Source organism: Buceros rhinoceros, unplaced genomic scaffold (assembly GCF_000710305.1).
Source record: "Buceros rhinoceros silvestris isolate BGI_N320 unplaced genomic scaffold, ASM71030v1 scaffold1337, whole genome shotgun sequence".
Taxonomy (NCBI): domain Eukaryota; kingdom Metazoa; phylum Chordata; class Aves; order Bucerotiformes; family Bucerotidae; genus Buceros; species Buceros rhinoceros.
This window is the reverse complement of record NW_010422649.1, coordinates 13,576-25,932: the sequence shown is the minus strand read 5'-3', so window position 1 is coordinate 25,932 and position 12,357 is coordinate 13,576. Positions and strand designations below refer to the sequence as shown.

Sequence of the window (12,357 nt, the reverse complement as noted above, 5' to 3'; positions counted from 1 at the left end):
TGTCAAAAGGAAGGAATCAGCCAAAAGGGGATGCTGCAGAATGTGGAGGAGACATTTAAAGAGAAAATCAAAAAAACCTGATCCTTAATTTACCACAGCCCTAGGGAAACAGTGCATTATATGTTGACAGCTTCCATATGTGTCATGCAAACCTTTATTCTTACTGTTCAGAATAAAACGTCCCATTACGAGAAAAAGTCTACATTTCATGCTAAAATGAGACGTATGATACCAAATACTGTCTTAAAGAAAAAAGAAAACACATTCCAATGTCATGTGGCTTTTTGTACTTTTTCAGCATTTTCAAAGAGGAAAAAATACAAATTACAACAACCAGACATTCTTCTAAAGTTGTTTTTTATCATACTGTTACTTCAAGTAATTACTTTTTTTTTCATTCCTCAACTAGACTATATTATTATTTATGTATCATCTTCAAGGATCACCAAAGATATAAATCTACACATGTAATTTGCTAAAAAGTCACTGAAAGATAACTGTAAGAAAGATTACAGTTAATGGTAACTATAACAATATAGTGGCACTTCCGAGTCTCAGTAATTGTTTCCATCCCATTTGAAAGGTGCTGTATGAATAAATCTAAATTTAGTGTGTATTTGCAGACTTAATTATTGAGGGCCCCAGTGCAGCAAGTGAGTACCTCAAACAGGGATCCTCTGAGTTAACAGAATCCCACCTAGTTTAATGGTCTGTTGCAATAGAAAGATTAATGGATCAGGTCTTATAAGTGTTGCTGCGGTTATGGGAGGTAGAACTCCTCTACCTCCTGTAAACTCAGTGGACAGCTGAAGGCGTGAAGAAATGTGCTTCAGATTTGCACAGCCCAAATTTCACTCAAGCCAAGGGAAGGGTTTTCGGTTGATTTGAATCAGTCTTTGAGTATTCATAGAAAACTGGTTGGAGGGAAGGTGGGTGGGGTTCCCTGGGTTACAAACCAAGTCCATTACATACTGAGTCATGTATAAAAATTCATGTTCCATCTGTACACAAACGTGTCATTCAACTGCTGGTGTTTCTAATAGTTTCCAGAAGTAACAGCAACCCAATAAAAATAATCCAAGCCTTAGGAGCAAAACTGTAAGAGCACAAAAGGATGATTTTCCTTATGCCTAGCTGAAGTGGTATAGCACAGGTCTTCCCTATGGTTTTGAAAACTTCAGTCTCTAGAAGGGCACTCTTCTTGCATGGATAAACTGAAAAAGGAACAGAAATTGAGGGAAGAGGGGAATTTCCTCCTCATTCAAGTAGCTGCGTTGAGAAATTCAAATAAGTGAGATGCAGAAGGTAAAGCTCCTTGTGGCTTTGGAATTTAAAATAGAAAATTATCTATCACCTTTCTGATCTTGGGAGTAGGAGAGGGAAAATATTTACATAAACAATTTCTTTTACAATTTCTTGTAAAGTGTATTGACCTAAAGGTTTCCTTTTATCCATACAAACTTTCCTGCTGTTTACTGAACGGAAATAATTTTGAGGCTAGAACCAACAAATTGCCAGTTCCAGGGTTTCTTAACGGACGCCTTTCATGGATATTTAATTTTCAAGAGCTTCTGTATTTGAATCTCCTGGGGGAAAAAAAAGTCAATGATGAAGTTTATTCTGGAGCAGGAAAACTGGCTAGAAGCCAGTCCACCTAATGTGGATGCCCGATGGAGGTGTCACCTCTCCACAACTTTCAGGGCTTTAAAATGGCCTCACAAAACCAGCCTGCCTAACAGCAGCCCTCCCTACAGCCTGAGATCAGGTGTGGTGCCTTTAGAGGCTGGCTGAATGCAGTAACAGAATGGTCTGCTTTGCATTGCTGCCTTGCTTTTCTGCTGACTGTACTCCAGAGGTATAGGCAATATTGAGTGAAATGGTCATCTGCTCCGGTTCAAGCCTGCCAACTCTCTTTTTAAGCATCGTGCCTAAAGGACAGATTTTGCATAACTCTCCAACAGCCTGAGCACGTGCTGAAAAGGTATGAGAGGCTTTGTTCACAGCCCAGCTGAGCCCGAGGGAGAATTCACATCAAAAACAGTGAGAAAATGTAGCCAGAACAGAGAAAGAAGGAAAAAATATTAATCCTTACACCAGGGTTTCTTCTGCTATTCATTAACATTATGTCAGCTAAGGTTTAGATTAACTGGCATCATAGATCCCTTGACCTCTGACAGAAAAAGCTTTTTGACAATAAAGAGCTAAATCCGAAAGTTTGCTTGTAGTGTGGATTAAGTGAACCATCACAGAAAAAAGGCTATATAAGTCCCTTTTTATTAGCTTCTGAAGAAGGCTAAGTAAAGAACATTTCTCTAAAAATAATTTTTTTGCGTTGAGATAAATTTTCATTTTTTAATGAAGAGCATATCTATGAATAATATAGTAGTCCCATAAATCTGTATTAAAATCCTCACAGCTCTGACTTCAATTTTGATAGTGTTCTTTCTGATTTTCAGCTAAATAAAATTTTCAAGATTTCAAATTTTTAACCCATTTCAAAGTAAAAATGTTTTAATTTTTTTCCAAATTATAGAAAACCAATTCCTGTATTACCCTATAGTTGAACTTTCTCTAACATCAGTACCAGTGGCTATGAGCAACCTCCCAAAAGTCCTGAGGGTTTTTATACCTTTTTCCATGTTTCAGCCCAGAAAGTTCTTTAGAAACTTTCTAAAACAAAAATTCCACAAATCTACTTGAGTTTCCTGAGTGTATTGATCAGTGGAAGAACATTAAAATGGAGGTTTATTAAAATGGAAGTTCATTTTCTATGTAGGAGCTTTTATCCCAAACTTCATTTAATTTAACTTGATTCAGTTAGCTGAATAGACATATTCATATCCTACAGAATTAAGAATAATACAAAGTTTGCAGGTTATAGCCACTATAGCTACTGTCGGTTAAGTTAAATAACACCCATCCAGCAAACAATCCTGGCAGGAGGTGACAAGAACATGCACAGCATTATAATCTATAGTTATGATCTTACCGTCCCCAGTTTCAGCGCAGAGTTGCAAGCCCAGATTGTTCTGTGGATTAATCACCCAGTGATTGCTGGTTACAGTAATGTCAAACACAAACCAGCCCACATCAGAAGCTTGAGCCTTTCTTGTGTCTAACAGGAACAAGTCTGCATCCCTAATTTAAAGCAAATAGAGAGTTAAGGTGTTCAAATGTTGTTATTTTTTGTCTTTAATTTCCTTGATGACAATAACATCCCAGAATCCAAATGAATAATCCTTTGCCATATCCTCACCACTACACATGTAGTACAGCATGTGCTGTAGCTAGCATGCAATTGTTAAGTATAATGAAGGTATTTCCCCTGAGAGGCCTTTCTGAAGGGAGTCTCAGCATGCAAAAACTACAGCTCTGGAAAATGTGAAAAATCCAGCTTCCTGATATAAATACATAAAATATATAATTGAGGCTGTTTATGAAGTATTCATCTTTCAGCACTAGAATGTCCCAGAAAGATTAACTTTCATAAACAATTCAGTGTAAAAGACAAAAAATGTCAAAATCATGTTCCTATTTAAACTAAAATTCAAAGGCATAGCTTGCTGAAAAAAATCTGTTATTAATAACACACGACAGCAGTTATATCATATGACAAAACATGAGTAGATGACAGTTCAGACAGTTTCATATTAGTACAGATGTTTAGAAAAAAGTCTCTATATCAAAGAAGAAATTATATAATTATTCATTAATGTAATTCTAACATTTTAACCCTCAGATCCCTGGTATATTTTCAAATTTGTTCCCATGAAATTTTTTAGTAATTCAGAAGGGCTGCTCAGGGGAGTTAGTATAATTGTGTTACTAAATGTTTAGCATGGATTGTTTATTTGTCCTGTTTTCATGTATGTCTTGACACAATTGGTTCCAGAAGCACATCTGTATTGCAAATATTTTAATACAATGACCACTCTAAACCCAAGATAATTAACTCTCATCAGTTTCATTTTAAATGCTTCTACAAAGCAGCATGGATTATTAAAAACTGTTTTCACAGTTTAGCCTTTTAAACCAAAATCTAGTTATAGAAAGCTATTTATCTTCTACCATAAATAGTAAGGAAAACAATAATACGCAAGAAAAAAAAATTTTTGACATTTTGACTGTCCAAGTTAACTAAAGACAGACTTGGCTTACACAGACCTTGGAATCACATTGCTACCTTACAGTCAGCATTAATATACGCATAAGGAGGTAAGACAGACAGAAGTAATTTGCTTTGTATGTAAAAAGCTTCTTTAAAATTACAATGGTACTGTCCCTACATTCTCATGTCACTGAATTGCAACAGCATTGTAGGAAATTGCTGCTTTATCTAGACTAAACATGTAAATGTACGTAGAAGTTCTGATACTGAAAAAACCATCATCTCATGTAGCTCTTGAAACTGTGGTCGTTCAACACTCAGGAAAATATAAAGCAGGTTTGAACTTTAAAAAAAAATCAAAAGGGCTTTCTTTCAAGTCACATTTTTTTCTTCTGTTAAAGGAAAATCTTTTGCTGGGTTCTTAACACTTCCATTCTAGCAGAACTGTGCTAATGACCACACAAGGAGAAAACATACATTCTCCCTCTGGAGCTAACATAAAAACAGTCCTACAATTCAAAAGAGCCTGACCTGCTATGCGAGCACAGAACAAATTAACAACGTACCACACGCTCATAAATAGTACTCTCTGGAGTCTTAAATGCCAACTTTTTTCTCTAATAAGCAGTTTTATTAGAACTTTAAAGCCGAAGGGTTTAATTCTGAATGTGACAGTTTTCATGGTGTTTATTTATAAATATTTCTTGTATCATTCAGTAGATTTAATAGAAAACTGTAAAATCGTTTGGAATATAAAATATTACAATATCACAGAGCTATAATTTCACATTTGTCTTGTCTCCTCCTAGAATGCATAACTGTTTTCCTATCTAGAGTCTTTCAGCTCCAAACTTTGCTGGAGCTAATACAGAATGTTCTCAAAAGAGATGTCTCATATGCCAAATCAGAATAGGACATTACTAAAGGTACAATCCAGAAATCCCTACAAAGGACAAATTTCCCCTGTGGAGCTCTCCTCAAGGTAACTTTATTACTTTGCCCTGCAGCAGAAACTCACACCAAAGTGTCCTTGGCATTGCTATGTTAATTTTTTTGTCTACTTTCCTGCAAGCATAGTGATCTGGTTAAGGTAATAGACTCAAAGAGGCAGATTGTTCTTACTTGTTAACTTAGCAAATGAACAAAACGAGACCAGATTCTTAAGAACTCATAGTAGGATAGACGAAATGTCTTCAGGACCCATGCTAATTATTTAACCCACATAACAGCAAATTACTACAGAAATCTGAAGTATTTGTCAGGACAAAAGCCCAGCCTTTTTCACAATTTATAGAAACATAGGGAGAAAAACTGATGCCTGAGAAGGCAATGAGAGCTCTGGAATCAGGATTCCCCATTAGCTGATGTCATTTACCCAAAATTCTCATCACATTTTGTGACATTTTTATTTTAAATTTCTCCTTTATTCTGTGAAAAGGAAAAAACAATCACACTGAAAATGAAAGACAGCTGCAAATTTTGGCTCCAATTTAAAAAAAAATAATTCTGTTTAAAAAATAGCCGACAACACATAATAAAAAAAGTACGGCGTTATGTCGTAAATAGCCTGAAATGCAACATTGAACACATTCAGGCAGAATACAGCTGATTTGCTTTACCTTTATGGAGGCTGTTTAAGTTTAGTGATCTCAGTCTGGTCCCAAATGGCCAGTTGTCTACAGCAGAAATGCTACCACAGTCAAGAATTTCAGCAAAGAGGCTGCGGGCAGAACATCTAAGAAGCTCCACATCTCCTGGGTCACTTAAGGAAGTAAAGGTGGAATAAACCATCTATATATTCCTTGAAACCGAGGAAAGTTTTTGACCATATCAAATCACAATTACTATGTAAGAGGCTCTCACCATAATGCTGCTTCACCTCTCGCCTCATTCCAGAAAAGCTGCTTTAGTATCTTAATGCCACTTGAGGATTCCCTAATGTGGGAAGAATCCTTAGGGTTTAGTTAAATTAGTGGCTAGCTGCCACCAGAACAGGAATAGGGATTTGGTCTGTTGGAACACATTACTTTCGTCATGAGAAAAGATCCGGGTAGGAGTACATTGGCAGGGTTGTCTTGGAAAGTTTGCTTTGCCATAGGCTGTGCTTTACATGCTTCTTTAGAATAGATAGAAAACTTCAGTCCTAAAGACTGTAATTTCAGCAAACTTCGAGCAAATTCAATAAACACACACACTTCAGTGACCACGCTGCCACGGAGACAGAAAAATGTCTGAGTCTGCAACTCAGAAACCCTAAACCCTGAACGCTCCTTGCCTGAAAAAATAGCAGAACTGCAATTAGTATTGCAGTGCCCTCTCAGACACCCATGTTTCCTGTTCAAAGCAAAGAAGGGTGGAAGAGCAGGGTCAAAACCCTCCGTATTGCTGTGGCATGGCACTAGTAAGGAATGTGGGACTTTATAGAACCCTAGAATGGTTTGGGTTGGATGGGACCTTAAAGATCATTTACTTCCAACCCCCCTAGCAGGACAGGAACACTTCCACTATATCAGATTGCTCAAAGCCCCATCCAACCTGACCTTGAACTTCCAGGGATCCACAGGCTCTCTGGGCATCTTGTTCGAGTGCCTCACCACCCTCACTGAACTCTCACTCCCACATTCTTCTGTTGAGGCTTCTGAAAATTTTGCACCTAAAATCTCATGTCCTCATACGTAGGACAAACCTGAGGTGACAAAAGCAAGTATAACACTAATTTATAGGGGCTTTATAGGGGAAAAAAAATTTCTGTACCACTGAGGCTTTTGCCTCTACATACTCCATGGCAAAATCAACAATAGGAGGGAAACAGTCTACACGTGAACTTTCTGTATACTGGTCTTAAGTTGCATGAGGAGAAATTTAGGCTGGGAATCAGGAAAGATTTCTTTACACAGAGGGCCATTAAGCATTGGAACAGGCTGCCCAGGGAGGTGGTGGAGTCCCCATCCCTGGAAGTGTTTAAAAGACGTGTAGATGCAATGCTAAGGGTCATGGTTTAGTGGTGACCTGGCAGTGCAGAGTGAATGGTTGGACTCAGTGATCTTATAGGTTTCTTCCAACCAAAACAATTCTGGATTCTGTGGTGAAATCAAATGGACAGCCTATTGTTGCATGTCGCCCTTTCCAGCAACATGCTTCCATTAGAGGACGTGGGGCTTTTATGTTTTTATATGGAATTATAAAACGTTAATAAATTTATGTACTGAAAGAAATCAAGCAGTTTTTAATGGCTTCACAGAGACTGCTGTCATTTAACAGGCCAGAGAATATTAAATTGTGATCTTACTTCAGATTAGTAAGCGGTTTTGTTTTCTCTAAAATAGAATAGAAATTACCTACAGGGAAAACATAAAAAACCACACCCCAAACTAAACAAAAAACAAACCATCAAATAAATTAGAAAACCCAACTTTTCTCATTAGTTCTTTAAAAATATCTGTTGAGATTTCAGGTGAAGAGCCTTGGCATGTGCTCTTTGAAAATATATGCTTTGTTTCTTCCTGATTCATTTCTTCCTCCAAGGAGTATCTATTAGAACCTCTGTCAAAAGAATTTTTGCAAGCTGAAAATAAAGGTAAGAAAAAAATATCCCTCACTGTTTCATTCATCCCCAAATTTACTAAGAAAGCAGAAGGTTCTGGAAGGATGAGTGCTTTCCCTCCTGTTGAATCTGCTCCATTGATATAAAATGACTCCCTGTTTATAGCTATAAATATTTTATAACTTGATGTGCAGAGATCTCATCTGGAAGGTACAAGCTGAAGCTTCTGTGAGCAGAAAAGAGATTTGATCTCCGGCCCAGCCTTCAAGCTAACTGTTGATCGGGCAGTTTTTCCTTCTGAATACTCTGCAAGTTTAGGCTGTCATTTTCTTTGCTTTTGCAAAATATACCCAGAACAGAAATGTTGTATCTGTTCCAAGATGAGGGAGAGGTTTTGTTTATCACAAAACAAAACCTTTCTCCCCCACTTTTCTGAAAAAAGACACAAATTAATTTAATTTCAAACCCCAGATTTTGAGTGTATATAGCTTTTCCCAGAAGCATCTTGGAATTGATACTAGTTTTCAGTGGGAATTTTCAGGTATTTAGCTACTTTGCCTGGTGAAATCTAGTCGTTTACTCAGGTCTTGTAGAGATTTGGAAATATGTCATATAGAGAACTCTGCAAACTCAGGTTCAGAGATTTGCTTATGTGTAGCATCACTTTTGGCACTTAGGGACATGGTTTAGTGGTGGACTTGGCAGTGTTAGGTTTATGGTTGGGCTCAATGATCTTAAAGATCTTTTCCAACCTAAATGATTCCATGATGCTCTGGTTTGTTTTAATTTTCAGTTATGGTGAGCAGCATGTGTTAAGTGTGCATATGTCATCTTAAAGTTAGTGCTTGACTTAATCTTTTAATTACATTCTGCAGATTAAAACACATGCAAAAAAGCCACACTCCTTCAAAAGTAAACAAAGAAGGACCATCTATCTGCCTTTAGAGAGCTAAGTGAATCTTGGCTTATAGTACCTCAGTGTCGGCAAATGGTGCGTCTCCCAAATCCAGATGCTTAGACCATGCATACAACTCCACCATTTGCTCACTGAGAACAGAAACCCTCAACCCCTCTGTGCATGGGCAGATTATTTGGTGAGATTAGACGTAAAACTCTCCATAAATCTGGAATAAATTACATCGAAGATAAGTTTTATTCTTGCCCGGTATTTGTTGTCATTGCCTAGGAATTAATACTGCACAAGCCACAATGGTAGCAATGATGCCTTGCCGAGGGTGTGCTTACGATCAGTTACTGTCTCCATGCTTAAGACAGAAACATGAGATGTTATTCAACACTTGATATGTTCATGCCAACAGGGCAGGGTACCTGTTTGGATACTCCTTGATGATCTGATATACACTAATCTGAATGGTTTCATTCTCAAAGCGGCTGTTGCTTCGATCTTTGTATATCCGGAATTCAGCTGCTGTCACTGCCTCTCCGCGCGGGATCTGAGTAAGGTCAAAGCGAAACTCTTTGTAGTGCCTTCGCAGGTGGGAGAAGTCCTTGTCCCTTTCAACTATGAGAAAAAGAGTTGATTGTAAATTAAAGAGGTGAGACAAATGCCCATTTCCCATGATTAATGAAGTGTTCCCCGTGCTTGGGAGTAAACAAACAGGACAATATAAAACTGTGCAAATAATAAAAGCATAAGCCCAGACATACTTTCAGTTAAAGGAAATTCCACCAGACCAGTGTCTTCAGTTCAAAAGAAAAAAAACCCTCAGTGGCTTTTATACAAATTCCAGAAGCTGGAGTGGAAAAAATATCAAAAAAAGCTGAAAGGGGACATGTTGTAAAGTAACTAGAAATATGGACAAACTAAAAGCTGCAAAAGGATTTAGGACTTCAATGCAGTCATGAGCACAGCAGTAGTAAAGTCAGAGCCATAGATGACTTTGGAAAACACTAACTGCCACCAATAACCAGGCAGACGAGAGGGATACCGCTCATTTCCACTTAACATAGTAAATTCTGAAGTGGTACTGAAGTGGATGATACAACTATGTATTTAAGAAGCAGTTATATCATATAAATTAACACGCTGTACTGTAATGGCAAAAGCATCACCTTGCCAGTGGTCAGAAGGAGCCATGAATCAGAGCTGAGTATTTCTGGCATCCTGGCAGCAAAGGGAGCAGACTCCTGGCTTGAGAAGTCCCCACGAACCTGCTGCTCATGGGCAGGTGCAGCTCCCACTGCTTCTGACATTGTTACAATTTTTGAAAGTTGACTTCATCATTACTTAATTCAGGATTGCACAGAATTTCAAGGGGAATTAAACAGAGGATTTTAGTTTATTTGAATTTACAGCTGAGTTGAGGCTAATTCCACTGTCTGCTGCAGTTCTCAGGAGTGACTTTTGCAATGGAATACATGTTGTGATGTGGCAAGGGAACCTACAGACCACAGTACTGGCTGATGACAATCTTACAAGATTAATACTTCAGATTCTACAGATGTGGAAAAGAAAATGATCCGTGGCTTCCACTGTCACAGAATGGGATTTGTCATTGACCTGTGAAGAAGCTGTGCTCTGTAAGAAAAGATAACTTCTCACTTCTGGAGATGTTCTACCTGCCTTGCGAGATAGGTACTTTGTTTTACTGATGGTGGACAAAGCCTAAAGCACTCATAGCTGGAATTCAGTTTGGATTACCTGCTAAACTTTTATGACTGCACCCAGCTCCGCTAAATGCGCCCTCCTATAACCCCTGCTCTTCTATTGTGTTTTAGTATTAACAATCCTCAGATCTGAGTGAAGAAGCACATGTTTAGGTTACCAAATGTTACATGTATAATTAAATGTATATGTTATTACAATATATATGTATATTTATACTTACATGCTCATGTATATGTGTACACCCAAGCAATTTTGTCTACATACACAATGTGTATGTATTTGTATGTGTATATAAATATATCTTTTTAATGTATAAACCTGCATATGTATATTATTAAAATGTATATGTGGTCTCACAAAATAGAAATGCACTAAAAGGAAAAAAAAAATTCTGCTTGTCATATAAGGGCACAGTTACAGACTTATTGAAGTGAGAGCTATTGAAGGAAAAGTATTTACTTTATTTTCAGAGCAGTAATTATTAGTTAAATCACCTGTGGCCATATAGCTAGTCACTTACAGTGTAATCCTTTTTCACCTTTTCAAAAATGTGAACTATCCTTGGTTTTATTAACATTTATTTTTTAAAATATACAAATATATGTTGCCTTAAGAACCATCAAAAATAAAATAGATAGGCTATAAGAATACTTTATCTTCGGTGAAAATGAACTTTCTCCTGCCTGACAAAAGGAAAACTGACTTCTAACTGTGAGTCTTACTTGGTTCAAGTACATATTTAGCTTACATGGGGTACACTCTGTAGAAAAAGTAAAGCAGAAAACAGGCAGAAGCATGTAAACTGGCTGCTCTGTGCCTGAAGATGAATGGGCTGCTGCTGAAGAGGAACAGGATACAGTCTATTTAGCAGCTCCACTGCCTGGTTCTAAACTGTGAGATATATACAGGGATCTGAATTGGGTTTGGGGGGGTCATTTAGTTTTGTTTTGTTTTCTTTTTGTCTTTTAATGTCCATGTAAAGCCTTTCATTTTGGTGAGAACTTGGCAGAGATTAGCATATGCAAATGCATTGAACCAGAGAGGATGTTTTTTTCTGGTGCAAAGAGTCTGCTGCAAGTTTCTAAGGTTATAACTGCACATTTCAAAGCTAACGTAGAAAAGATACGTCAATAACCTTCAAATGAAAAATATATTAAAGGCAAACTTAATATAGCAATCCTCTCTAAAATCTCTGATTGGTATTCATTCAATAAGTATTTACCAGAATGCAAGGGTAACTAAGCATTACTCAGTACAAGTAAGCATTGGAGAATTTGATGCTGAGTGAAAGGTTTAAATGCCAGTACTCCTAGCCTGTTACATTTCTAGTTGGGTTTGATGTTTTCATTCATCTAGTTTCTTACAAGCACCTCCTAATTAGTAACATTAGTTTGGAAACAGCAGTTCTTTCTCTATGTGTTAGAGTTTGGACAGAAACCTCTACAATACCCTGTGATAGCATCGGTAGAGTTCTCCGGGGACCACTCACAATGCTGAAAGACTACTGATAGCTGCCTCCTGATGGGCCCAAAATTAATTATTACAGCTCACACAGATAGCACTTATCTCTATCCATGTACACCCAAGGAGAGATAGCACTGCCATCTGAAAGAGTCACAAGTTCAAAGTTTCCTTGGGTTGAGATAGCAGTTAGAGGCAGGCAGGACTTCGGAGTAGCAACAGCCTGCAGAAGTGAAGGGTTGTAGGAAACAGGCGCTGAACACCACGAGAAACCCTGAGTCCAGGGGGGTCCAACTCTCCACAATGCAGCTGGAATCTCAAACTGCAAATTTCTGTCTGCCAATGTACAAAAAATAAAAACAATTTTTACAAATTCAGACAAGTTAAGAACTTGCATTATGTAGTACACAGTAAAAAAAAGCAGTGGTGGTGATGTTGCAATAATGACTAATGGCTAGAATAGTAGCCAAGTTATAAAAGAGAAATGTTATTTAATGATCTTGAGTATTTTAATACTGAAAATATTACACAAGTCTTGATCCCTTCTGCATCTAATAAATGCCTTGTCAGGGAAGACCATGAATGCTCAGTGAAGTATCTTTCAGGTCCTTGGTC

The 12,357-nt window shown here is 37.6% G+C and overlaps 1 protein-coding gene across 1 annotated transcript in view; it reads right to left on the bottom strand.

Moving 5' to 3' along the window:
- Positions 1–9,232, bottom strand: part of BMP5 (bone morphogenetic protein 5) — a 33,099-nt gene extending 23,867 nt beyond the window's left edge. The window contains exons 1-2 of the mRNA XM_010140108.1: positions 8,982–9,232; positions 2,990–3,138 (exon numbers count right to left, since the gene is read on the bottom strand). Coding sequence (XP_010138410.1) covers positions 2,990–3,138; positions 8,982–9,232 — 400 coding nt within the window. The remainder of the gene's footprint in view (positions 1–2,989; positions 3,139–8,981) is intronic.
- Positions 9,233–12,357: the final 3,125 nt, after the last annotated feature.